Below are 12,564 nucleotides of genomic sequence, written 5' to 3'. Positions count from 1 at the left end.
TGAGGAGAATGTCCTGGTATTTAATGGACCTGTTTACCTCTGCATAAGAAAATATTGTTGTACTGATTAGGTAATTGCATAGGTAAGGAAATAATTTGCATTATTGGAATCTCAGATTGTCTGGTGTACTTCTTTTTTTTTAAATAAAAAGCCCATGAAATCAGACACCCACTTCATCATAACATTAAAATCTATGTTTAACAACAGCATAAAAAGATATACAGAGCATTCATGTGGATTTATAAAAACGCCCATATTGAGATATTCCCTACACTTTTCACATTTAAACAATTATTAATGCTCTTAGCTACTGACACAAAACATTAAAATATCCTGGAAGACCAGATCTTGCACCTCATAGAGTACTAGTTTTGTTCTCAAGATATCTGTGCAGATTCGTACGCACTTAACTTTCCCCACTGTTCCGTTAAATGTCAGGCAGATTGAGAATAAAATTTAATAAACATAACAGTTTTTTAGGCCCCAACCAGCTTTCATTTTTTCACAAATTAAAATTTTGAACTTTATTCTTCTGTTTCATTCCATGTTGTAATTTAAAAATCCCTAAAAAAAAAAAAAAAAAAAAAATTCCTGTAAGACTTTAGGCATAAGTGTCTTCAGTCTCTCTAAATGTGCTCATAGGGAATTAACTGAAATCTTAGACAGTTAACATAGATATTAGAAAATATTCATCTAGCTCTGGGGAAACTAAATAACTTATCATTAATGGAAAAAATAAATCTAAGACAAAATTAGTTAAGTTTAAAAAAAACTAGATTTCTTTTTGATATGTTTAAAACTCTTGTGTTTAGAACCACTGGAGAAGAGCTGGAATCATATAAGTTTTCTCTTGGGTAGAATTTGATCGGTTATATCAAAAAATCTAAGTTTGGTGGCTTTCTCCAATGAAAAATAAAATTAGACTAATAAGATCAAATATTGATGACTCAGCCATTGCCGTAGCAACTAAGGCTATAAGGTAATTTAATATTTCTGACATATAAAAAGGAAAGTGAAATGTCACATGTGTAACATAAGCAAACCTAAAACAGTGCTCTAAGACACGTTCTCACCTGGAGTACTATAAAAATTATTAATATGTTAAACTGTGTACCAACTTCTTATTTTAACTCAATATCTGCATAGGTACAGTTGAGAACATTTTTGCGTTGTTTCCTTTATGTGTCTGATATAATTTCATGCCTCTTGATATTACTGTATCATCATTTTATCAACCTGGTTACTCTTTTGGAATCTAGTTCATATTTTGAGAGAGTCATGTCTTCGACAGATTTATTTTGTGTATTTTGATATATTTCATTACAGTATTTATTTATTTTTGCCCTTGTCCATAGCTAATGAATCTTATACTTGTATAATAATTCTCAAAACGGAGAAGTAGCAAATAATGGACTTTAGATCAGCAAATCATGTATAAATTTCTTTTTTTTTAAGATTTTATTTATTTGATAGAGAGATAGGAAGAGTCAGAGGAGTACAAGCTGGGGAATGGCAGAGAGAGGGGGAGAATCGAGCTCCTCACTAAGCAGGGAGCCCCATGCAGGACTCCATTCCAAGTCCCTGGGAACATGACCTGAGCTGAAGGCAGATGCTTAACCAACTGAGCCACCCAGATGCCCTGTGAATGTATAAATTTCTGAAGGATTTTCCTTTTTAAGAATATATATCGGTTATAGAGCAGGTGGTAAGGCCAATGGACCAAAGCATGCATTCAGAAATGTATAGTCTTAATAAAAGTATTTTCAGATGTTCAGATAGAGATGTGTTCAGTTCCAAAGGATGCTACGAATAGAAATAAGAATTTTGAGTTGTCTTTATCTTTAAATTTAAAGGTTTTCCTTTGAGGTTCCATAGTGGGAGGACCAAGTGACAAGGAATCAGAAAATCACTTGCTAGGATATGATTTCTTGGGAAATTACTTAACTTTAAAATCAGATAAAGCTCTTTGTAATCTGTAAAGCATCATAGTAAGGGAAGTTATTAGTGTGTGGTCTCTGAAGACTCTGTGTTTCTCTAATCTTCAAATGAAGGAGGTGGATGTGTTTGGTCTCAAAGAGAAAGGAAGCATTCATTGACATGAATGAGGCCCACACATATTGGTGGACCTGGTGGAAGGTTACCTTTGATATTAAATGCAAGGCTGTATTAAACATGTAGCCAGTTATCAGATTCTTACTGATATAATGGCTCAAATGCCATTAGGTGTAACTTTCAAATTATTGGAGAAGTCAGGCAAGTAATTCTGTGAAGGAGCTTGATAACTTGGCATGATAGGTTTAATTGCAAGTCTGCAAGAAGACAAGAAGCAAACCACTTGTTTTGTTTTCTTTTTGTTTACAAAGTGCTTGATAAAAAGAGAAGTCCTATTCTGGGCACAGTAGAGGCAGTACCCCATGCATGAATGGTATCACTTTTTTTTTTTGAATGGTATCACCTTATATCTTCCAGTGGTACCTTATGAAGCATTGAACCATGTAACATAGGAACCATGGAGCGTTTTTATTAATCATGTAGTTACTAGAAAGGATGGCTATTCTTCTTTTTCTTTAGAATCTTCAGGAAAGAAGACTTTCATAATATTTTCAGTTGATGCTATCATTTATATTTTAGCATAATTGCTTTAGGATCTAGCAGCTGTATACTCTGTATTTTTTTTTTTAAGATTTTATTTTTAAGCAATCCGTATACCCAACATGGGGCTGCAGCTTACAACCCGAGATCAGGAGTCTCATGCTTCACCAACTGAGCCAGCCAGGCACCTGAACTGCTGTATACTTTGTAACAAGATTTACAGGTTTGAGCTTTAGTTTTCAGATAGGTTTGCAAGTAGCAATAGAGTAAGAAAACATTAATTTGACCTTGGATTTATAAAACATCCATATTCAGCTGAAATATTTTTTGTCTGAAATGAACATACATTATGATTAATGTGAAATAGAATAAATAAGATCATATCTTCTTATCTCTACCTTAAGCAGAAACCCACTTTCCCATTTCTTTTCTCTCTCACCTGTTTTAGCCAGTCTATTTTCTGCTTGTGAACCTCCCTCCCTCCTTTTTTTCAAAACTATGTTAGTTTGTTTTTATATTATTATTTAAGTGATATTCATGCATCTGTCAGTGTGACTTGGTACACATTACACAATATTCTTAAAACAGTAAATAATTCTAATATCAGACAGACACCAGCAAAGCATTGGAGAAATGCCTCCTTTAGCATTAAGGTTAAGACTTATTTTTTTTCATTTTATTCTCATTTTAAGTCTGTGTAAGGATTAAAGTTAAATATATACATTTTATGTAAGTATAAATATAATTTAATATATAATAAAAATATTAATTTATATTAATATTCATTGGACCCTTTAAGGAAAGACCAGATTTCCATCATAACAGAGTTCCTTTCTGAGGAAAAAGAATTCAGTTAAATAACTTTTTATTATCTTTTGGTCATTATTTACAAAAATTCATGTGCGTGTCTACAATATTTGCATATAATGTCGGAAATATGAGGTAATGATCCCATGACAAAACTTGGCACCAGTAGGGCACCTAATGTAGTAATCACTTCTTGATTCAAAATTCCATGAAACAAGCAAAATTTAAGAAGAAAGCCATAAAGACTAGAAAAATAAATTCAATTAAAAAAACTTTAAAGGATCACTTAGTCATTTATGATCTTATATAACCAATGATGAAATGTTATTTTATTGATTATGGGGACCTGATAGTCTTTATCTTCACTAAAGGTTAAACAAGAAGAAATAACTTCATTATAATCTGCAATAGATATTGAAAAAGAGGTACATTTCTGGACAGTGAAGAATGTTAAATAATTATTCTTAAGAGATCTTTAACAAAATTCTTAATCTGTCATTGATATTTTTATTTATTTACTATGTGAAGAAAGTTAAATCCATTCCTTATGGAATTTTAAGGAGAATGCAAACTAGTTTCTGTATTTTAGAGTCTAATTAACGATAGCTAAGAACCTAATCTGCCCATCATGATAAAAATAAAGCCATGCCCCAGAAGCTCATTGAATTTGAACTCCCTTCCAACCCCTTGACTGAAGCCCACAGTTTATATTATGTTTAGCATTTAGGACTTTTGTGCATTGTGTAAAACATGATCATGCACTGCAGAGAAATTACACTGAAGGAATGGTAAAATGTTCATAGTTTTAAAAAAACAAAACCAACAACAAAACTAGGCCCATCCATCATGAGAGGTAGTCTCTTTAAGCCTGCAGCATCAGCCAAGTGAGCCTTTGGTAAATACGCAAATGCCAGAACCACATAAAGAGAAGGTAATTTGGGAGATAGATTAATAGAAAGGTCAAGTGTAGTTGGAACCTGTCTTTGTTTAATTTGAATTTAGTGAGGCATATCTCATCAGCTTACACAGATTATCATTAAAGGTAATAATGAGAAAGGATTTGTTAACCATAGATTATATTGTTGGAAATGTGATGTTGATGAGATATTCTTTGGCATTCTTTTTATTTTTATTTTTTTAGAGGTTTATTTATTTGTTCATGAGAGACACAGAAAGAGAGAGGCAGAGACCTAGGCAGAGGGAGATGCAGGCTTCTCACAGGAAGCCCAATGTGGGACTTGATCCCAGCTCCTGGGATCACACCCTGAACCAAAGGCAGATGTGCTCAACCGCTGAGCCACCCAGGTGTCCCATCTTTGGCATTCTTTTATAAATATTAACATGATCTGAAAGGAAAGTTTCCTCCCTGAAATGACATATGGAACTCTGAGTTTCTTGAGATCATTTGTTTTTCAAGCATTGATAGAATATTGGACTCATGGGAGGCAAGGCAGGAAATGTGATTCCAGAGATTAAAGATCTCTTCCATAACAATATATAGGATTTGTCCTGTATTAACACTATGAATTTGGGGAAATTGTATTATTTTTTATATAAAATGAATATTTCATAATATACTGGGAAAAAGAAAAAAGTTAGTTATGAGCGGAAGCCACTTAAGGGTTTAAAAATATTTTGAAAGAATACATATCACAGGGTTCTAGGTAAAATTAGTCTTATAGATCAAACGAGAAATTTGACTTTCTTCAAAGGGGAGGATCACACAAATTAATATATGTGCTTCAGTGAATTGAAAAATTTTTTTAGATTTGGGGCTATGTGTAATTACATAGGATTGAAATAATGTGAAAGAGGTATTGAGTCATTCAAAAGAAGGAATGACCAAGTATTGTTAACATTTCAAACAGAATGGAAACTGGTACAAGGAAACAAACATCTGAAAGTGGCATTTTTTAAGATAGAATTTAGCATCAGCAAGTAACCAAGGTAAGCATGGAAACTAAGGAAAAACTAAGTAGAAAAAGGAGTTAGCAAATTTGGCCTTTGTTAGAGGCCTATTGAAATTGAAAAATTTGTTTAAAATTCTCAATCCAGCACCGGTTTGTGGCACCTCCCACAACAGTACCGAATGGAACTGAATCAAATTTTGGATGCAGGTGGCTCTTTGGGGGCCAGGCATTGGCAGATGATCATATTAGCTATTGAAGTTGACAAGGTGGTCCATCACTGAGTTTTCTACACTGCTTCCTTAGGGAAAGTGATAAAAATCTGTTGCAATCTTTGCCAATTCAAAATCAGAGCCCATGGGGTCAGTAATAGTACAGATTAAACAGATCATCCTTTGTGGTGTTCCTTCTACTGTGGAGATAGAGAACTGAGGTCACCCAGCAACTGTCTTCCTATAGTCTCAACAAGAATTCAGGTTTTATTTCAACCCCTTCTTCCTTGTGCTAAATGATCTCCCTTTACATATTCTTCTGTGCAGTTGTAGAATTACATTTTTGCTTGGTGTTTGACTCTCTTTCAGCTTCATATTTCTCCTAAATGAACAATGAAGCTGCAACAGATTACTCCAATAAGAATTTATTTGGATTAATTTATAGAAAATTGCTTAGAAATCAGTTATTTTAAGACTTAATTGGTCTTAAGGTTACATTATATAATGGTTAGAATTCATAAATAGTTTATTGGCCAGCCACAGTGAAAGAATTATGCCTTATTTGGGGCAAGGACTGTTTGTCCCAACATGTCTCCTTCAGCACCATTTTTTTTTAAGTCTAAACTTCCGTCAACATCTCCAAGTATAATAAAGTTACGATGAAAAACCTCATCTTTCCATATTTTTCCCCTGAAGCAAGGCTTTATCCATCCAGACTGTATAGACTTCAGTGATTGCATTTCTGACCTCTACAAGTTAGAATGACTTTAACTTGTCACATTTATTAATAATCTTACATGTCGTTACAGATTTGATTCATGTAGATCATTATCCCTACCACTTTTTTCCTAAAATAATATTTGTATATGTCTGTGTTCATGTGTGTGTCTTGTTTTCTGACTCTGAAATGTTTATTATGCCTTAGACAGTTACCCCAGGGAGATTATGTAAAAAAGCCTGGAGATGGCGACTCTTTTTATAGCGACATTCCTCCCGGAGTCAGCACAAACTCAGCATCTAGTTCTAAGAAGAGGTCTGCTTTTCTGTCGCATTTTCAGATTTCTACCTGTTCCATCACACATTATTCCATTAGTCAGAACATTTCATTATTTTGCAGCAGGTTTGATTACTTCTTCCTTCTTTCTTGAATGTTAAAAAATAGTATCCTTTGTTCTTTGATTACTATGCTTCCAAATGCCATATGCTCAAAACCACTTGTTAAATCAGGCCAGAAATTGAACCAAAATTAAACCAAACAAATAACAATCCTAAATCTATATAGAAATCCTAGGGTTTTTCAATCTTGCTCTTATATGGCTTAAGAAACTATACATAGTATTTTATAATATTTTAAATGGTGAGCTTTATGTCATGTTGGGTAGTCAAAGAAAAAGGTTACTGTCATGCTTCAGTAAAGCAGTTGTTAAAATGGTACTATAAATGCTGCGTTGAATATTTTAAGATTTTAAATATACCAAAGCTAAGCTTGCTGTGAAAAAAAGATTGCTTCTCTGTGAATCGTATATTTGAATATTATGATTTTGCCTTTTATTCCTGGAATGATTATTTCTATCTAGACTTTATAATTTAGAGCTTGGTTGCAAAATTAAGTATATTTAATATTTGCCTGAATTTTATAATAGGACAAGTGGGGTTAATATAATATTTATGTTTGAAACCTTGATGTTATATTTTTGTTCCAAGATCTTAAGGTGTATAAGACCAGTTAAAATTCTGCATGCTTTATAACTGCTTAATAAAATAAACTGGTAGAAGAAATAAATAGTTGGAATGTTTTAGGAAATGAAACCTACATTCACATTGGAAGAAAGCTAAAATATTCCTGTGGAAGAGTTTCTTTAAAATTGTTAATAGAGATGTAATGTATAGAAAAAGAAGATTTGATAACCCAGTACAAAAGATTTGATTGCCTTGGGCAGAGTAGGTACCGTGTAGACTGAAGGGGAATTTCGTAATCTCTTCTGGAATTCTACATAGAGTGAATCATATGTAAAAATTCTGCAATGGATCTCACTCTGTAAGCAATCACAAAGGAGAAAAGAAAGGATCAGTAGATCTGGGAACCCTTCTTTATGTGGAACTGTCTTATGCATGAAGGATTGTTTTTACTCAGATAACAGCTTAGAGCAAAAGTAGTTTTTGCACAAGGAGTATAGATCTGTAGAAGGATTTTCAAAAATTTTTATTCTTTTAAATTACTGAGGGGTTTTTTTTGGCTAAGAAAATAAGATTATCTAGGTTCCATATATAAATATTTTCTTGGTCAAATATTTAAATTAACATGAGAAAAAGGTCAAATATTTAATCTTTAATTTAACCTTAAATTAAATATTTAATTTTAAATTATCACAAGAAAAAGGTAGAAAAATCAATGAATTCCAGCAGATTCTTTTTGTTCTTCTGCAGAAAATAGGATTCATTCTATAATTAGCAAATTCTGTTGTAAAACTCCTAACCTGAGGAATTAATATGTTATAATTGTGCTGAGTTCCATTTATTTTCATTCATCAGTAGAAGGCTCCTTTTAAAATAGACATTATTAGCAATTAACTGGATTGATGTGTGGGAAAGATTTTAAATATTTTCTCAAGTTCCTCAAGAACTTAAAATGCTGATTTGAATCATTCCTAGATTTTAGAAAAATGGGTTATAACTTTTAAGCAGTTAAAAATGATATCAAATTATGTGGCTCCTAAATACATGTAGTTTGTCAAAATACTTTTCGTATGTGGTACAGGTATGTGTATAAACTTTGCTTTTTGTAGAATATTTAAGATGGCAGGGCACAAATAGCACAAGGGCTTAATGGTACATGGGCTTTGTGAGAGACGCTTCCATGATAAACATTTGATTCAGTTTGGTTATTGAGCAGTTAACTAACATACTACATTTTGGGCCAGCCATATTTTTGGAGAAAATGCCAATTCTCAAATATAGTTTTATTGTTTAAAAAAAAAAAACCTAAATATTACTTTGATAAAGGTTGACCAGGTTCAATTGGACAGATCTTAGTGAAATCTCTTGGAAGTCCATGTTCTCATAATATTTGAATGAAAACCATTGCTTTACAATTAAGAAACATTTATAGTGGGACCCCATTATAACTCTTCTACTCCAATTATATAACTGAAATATGAAGCGAATTTGCTATCTGTGGTTGTTGGGAATGTAATTGGCCCATACTGTATGCTGATACTTTTCAATTGTAAACTATTGTAATGGGGTTCCATTGTATTTGACTTTTCTTAAATTGAATGTTGTGTAATTCTGCCTTCTTCATGAAGACTTTCATGTTCTCTTCATTCTTTCATTTCAGATTTTTTTCTTTCTTGATTTATTTAATGCACAGTAATGCTTAGAGATTTTGCTTACTGATTTTAAAACTAAATAACACTTGATTATATTTTTGAACAGTACGTATACATTTTTAATTTCAGGTCAAATGGGCTTTCTCATTCTTGGAGTGAAAGGATTCCAGACACAAAACATATTTCAGACATCTGTGAAAACGGACGACCTCGAAGTAACTCTTGGCAAGGTATAGGGCAGCATTCTGAATAGCTAGTGCATCTTTTTGCACAACCCAAATTCAGTGTTTTATGGTTCTTGGTTGTAAAGATTTGTTCTTTTCTTTTTGCTCTTTAGTTCTTCTCCCAACAGAGAAGAGGGCATTTATTATAAGAGCCCCGTTCTTTTTTCTTGGATGGGAAATGATGGGATTCAGTAGCACTGGTGCACAGGACAAATTGAGAAGGCTGTACAGTAGTACTCTACAGCCCTCTCTTCTGGGAGGGGCTGGAAGTACACCACATGAAATACCTGGTGATGACATACGGCAATTGTTTATTTATATTCAAATCTAGCCATAAACCGTCTTTTTCAGGTAACCTGGGAGGCAACAGAAAGAAAATCAGAGGCAAAAGATTTAGACCTCGGTCTAATTCAACTGAGTAAGTCTAAACCTCTAATGGAAAAAGGCATTCCAAGGTCCTGTGCAATTAGTGTGCAAAGTTAATTAACGAGATCATCAAAGAACTGTAGAAACCATGCCTCTGGTCTTGGTTTTGTCTTTTTAATTCCTTTTTGCCGTTTTAAAATTAACCATGGCTTTTCTCTTTTACATAGGCATCTCCGCAACTGTGCCCATACCAATGTTCACTGACAGCAGGGGTCACACCCTTGCTGCAGGCTTTTCCCTCCAGTAACCTGCCATTGTGGTGTCTTGGTTCCTTTTGAAGGGAATTTTGATAACATTCCTTTCTTCTCATCACCTGGGGTCCAGCCATTTCAGAGGGATCACCCTTCCTCTTCCCAATGTTCACACAGCCTAGAAGCATCAAGGGAAAGTTCCCACTGTCCCAGAGCATGATACTGCTCACAGTGTGACACCACCGCTCCAAGAGCTTCATGGCTGCAATCTAAGCATTCTCTCAGACTAATGGAATACGTTTCCCTTTTAAATCTTCCTTCTGAGGACATTTAAAAGGGCACTTACAAAACTTGCTCTTTAAGGGAATCATTGTCACTAAATGCAACACTATCTGTTTTAAATGATAGCCACACATTATTTTTTTTTAAGCAGAGGGTGGAGGGTGGGATCAGAAGTTACATTTAAATTATTCCTAATGAGGTAAACACCATGCTTTTTTTGTTTCTTCACTTAAGAAAGTACAGCAAAACCAAGCTTCCTCAAACCTTTATCTCATGTCCAGGAATAAAACACACCCTCGGTATCCTTCTGACCTTGCCACCAGGTTTTAATTAACCATACTTTTTTGACCTACCTAAATTTTTTTAAAACTTCTTTCTCATTGCAGTGCTAGTTATTGTTTTCAGGATCACTATTGCCTCTTCATGCCTTAATACTTAAAAAATCTGAATAGCAGGTGTTTGTTAACTGCTTGTCAGAAACTTATGTTAGCTTTTCCATCATATACCCTGCCTTTTTCAGTCCAGGAATAAAAACAGTGCCCTGAAATTTGGACCTTCCTGCTGATGGTATTGTCTTGTAAGTGGCTTGTCAAAGTTTACTAGAGGATACTTTATTTTAGAAACACTAGATAGGTTTAAGTAATACCATTGCATGGTCCAGAATGGCATCATAGAACTCCATCATAAATAACTAATCTGTTAGAGTTTATCTTATACATTCCCAAAGCGCTTGGATGCTTTAGGGCTCATTGTGGATAAACTCTTGGAATGTTGTTTGATTTGTTTTGCATGAGGTCACCTGGTAAGAGCTCCTTAGCTCATCTCAGTTGCTCACAAGAATACAGATAAAACTGCAAAATGTTCTTCAGAACTTCCTTTGTGTACTGGTTAGCATTTTAACAGTATTTCCTATAATAAGACTTTGAAAACTCCTGAGTGAAAGCAAATCAACATTATATTAAAGCTATATATTTAGGACCCAAACAACACTTGGTGTTTAGCAAGATTCATACAGTATATTCTAGCATGGTCACTTACTTTTTAAAACTTTTTTGTAAAATTCCCACTCATGTCATGTGATAAAAATTATAATACCAGATAGCCCTTAAGGAATCTCTTGCTTGTGAGATAACACTATAATACTTAATAAGACATCATAGTGAAATCATCTTTGTGAGGAAGAAGTATTAAGGACTCCCTCAGATTTTTCAGACTTTTCAGATTTGGGTTACAGGACTCATGTTAATTAAATGGAACCAAGTCTGTGAAGTTGACCACTATTCTCACATACTTTATTATATGGGCACTATATACATATATATGTTTTTTCCTTGTAAATAATTCTAATACATAGCATATCAGGAATTATGTTGATAGTCTTTTTTTATACTTTCATATTCACTAAAAAACCCCTTTTGCTTCTGATATAACAATATAATTTGTGGGACTATAAGAGAAGCAGAATGACCACAGACAAATGTATCTTTTTTATTTTTTAGATTAAAAGATATCATTGAGCCCATTATTTCAACATCCCCTTCAGTACCCATCATCCCAAAGGATGATGAAACATCAGGACATGAATTAAATCATTCACCACAAATGCATAGTCTGCTAATTAAGAACATAAAATGTCCTTGTTTATTGTATTGTTTCTCCACTCAAAGTTTTTGCATCTTCCTCACTGTTGTACATGATGTGAAAAAGGTTTTGGCTTAGACTTTGTATTATATATTGTGTTTTTACAGGAGGGAGCCCCAAGCACCTGAGCCTGGGCACTCCCTCGCCCAGACAGTCCCATCCCAAGGCATAAGCCCAGGGGGCTCTGACAGCCCCCAGACAGGGAGTCTGGATCACAGGTCAGTCTCCACCTGCCCCTTCATTCTGGGCTGCCACTTAATCTCCCTCCTAGTCCCTTCCTTGGCTGAGAGCAGGGTCATTTGATCTTTGACTGACCTCCTACGTCTGCTTGGACATGGTCCTGGTCCAGCCAGCACCAGCTACTTTTCCTCTGCCTTTCCATCCTGGAGAACACAAAGAGCTCTCCTACCCTGTCTAACGCATTTTTTTTGCATGTTGCGCTACAAGCCACGTCAAGCCACATAGGTAGGTATATAGCAGTTTGATAAAAAACCATCACTTCGGCCACCACCACCTAGAGATGCTAGGAAGCCCGCTGTGAAGAGACTTTCACGGGCAGATCCCCAGAAGGAAAAACCATTGAGAGCTCTCTTCAGTGACCTCTAGTGAAGTGATCACAGCCTTCTGAGATGCTCCTTGAAATGGAGGAAAAAGTCCATCATGTGCAAGCCAAGCCATGCAGCTGTAGGTTTCATGGAACAGCCATGGCATCAGCCCTTTGAGCTTCTAAGATTGTCAGTGAAAGGAACATACGTCTCCTCCTGGAAGCTGCCTGTGGGTGACTCAGTTTGCTGTGTGGCTATGTTTCACCTGATAACAGCTGCATGGGCTTTTTCTACAGTATTCCCCAGGCCAGAGCATTCACTAGCCTTCATCTGTGGCTGCACTTGCTTTTTGACTTTTTCTTTTGGTTCAAAGTCTCAATGGAAATTTTTATGCAAGTTTTAATTGGC

The 12,564-nt window shown here is 34.7% G+C and overlaps 1 protein-coding gene across 30 annotated transcripts in view; it reads left to right on the top strand.

The window, feature by feature from the left end:
• ADAM22 (ADAM metallopeptidase domain 22) overlaps window positions 1-12,564 on the top strand; it is a 224,622-nt gene that overhangs the window by 195,096 nt on the left and 16,962 nt on the right. For 6 of the 30 annotated variants that reach the window (XM_072784293.1, XM_072784292.1, XM_072784289.1 and 3 more), the window contains 4 exons: window positions 6,444-6,638; window positions 8,977-9,077; window positions 9,423-9,489; window positions 11,719-11,829. In XM_072784293.1, coding sequence (XP_072640394.1) covers window positions 6,444-6,638; window positions 8,977-9,077; window positions 9,423-9,489; window positions 11,719-11,829 — 474 coding nt within the window. Of the gene's footprint in view, window positions 1-6,443; window positions 6,639-8,976; window positions 9,078-9,422; window positions 9,490-9,664; window positions 10,453-10,490; window positions 11,670-11,718; window positions 11,830-12,564 lie in introns of those variants that run through there. The other 24 variants (XR_012011081.1, XM_072784299.1, XM_072784298.1 and 21 more) reach the window with 7 other exon arrangements.

This window comes from Canis lupus, chromosome 18 (genome assembly GCF_048164855.1).
Source record: "Canis lupus baileyi chromosome 18, mCanLup2.hap1, whole genome shotgun sequence".
NCBI classification, from domain to species: Eukaryota; Metazoa; Chordata; class Mammalia; order Carnivora; family Canidae; genus Canis; species Canis lupus.
This window is presented reverse-complemented; position numbering and strand designations above follow the sequence as displayed.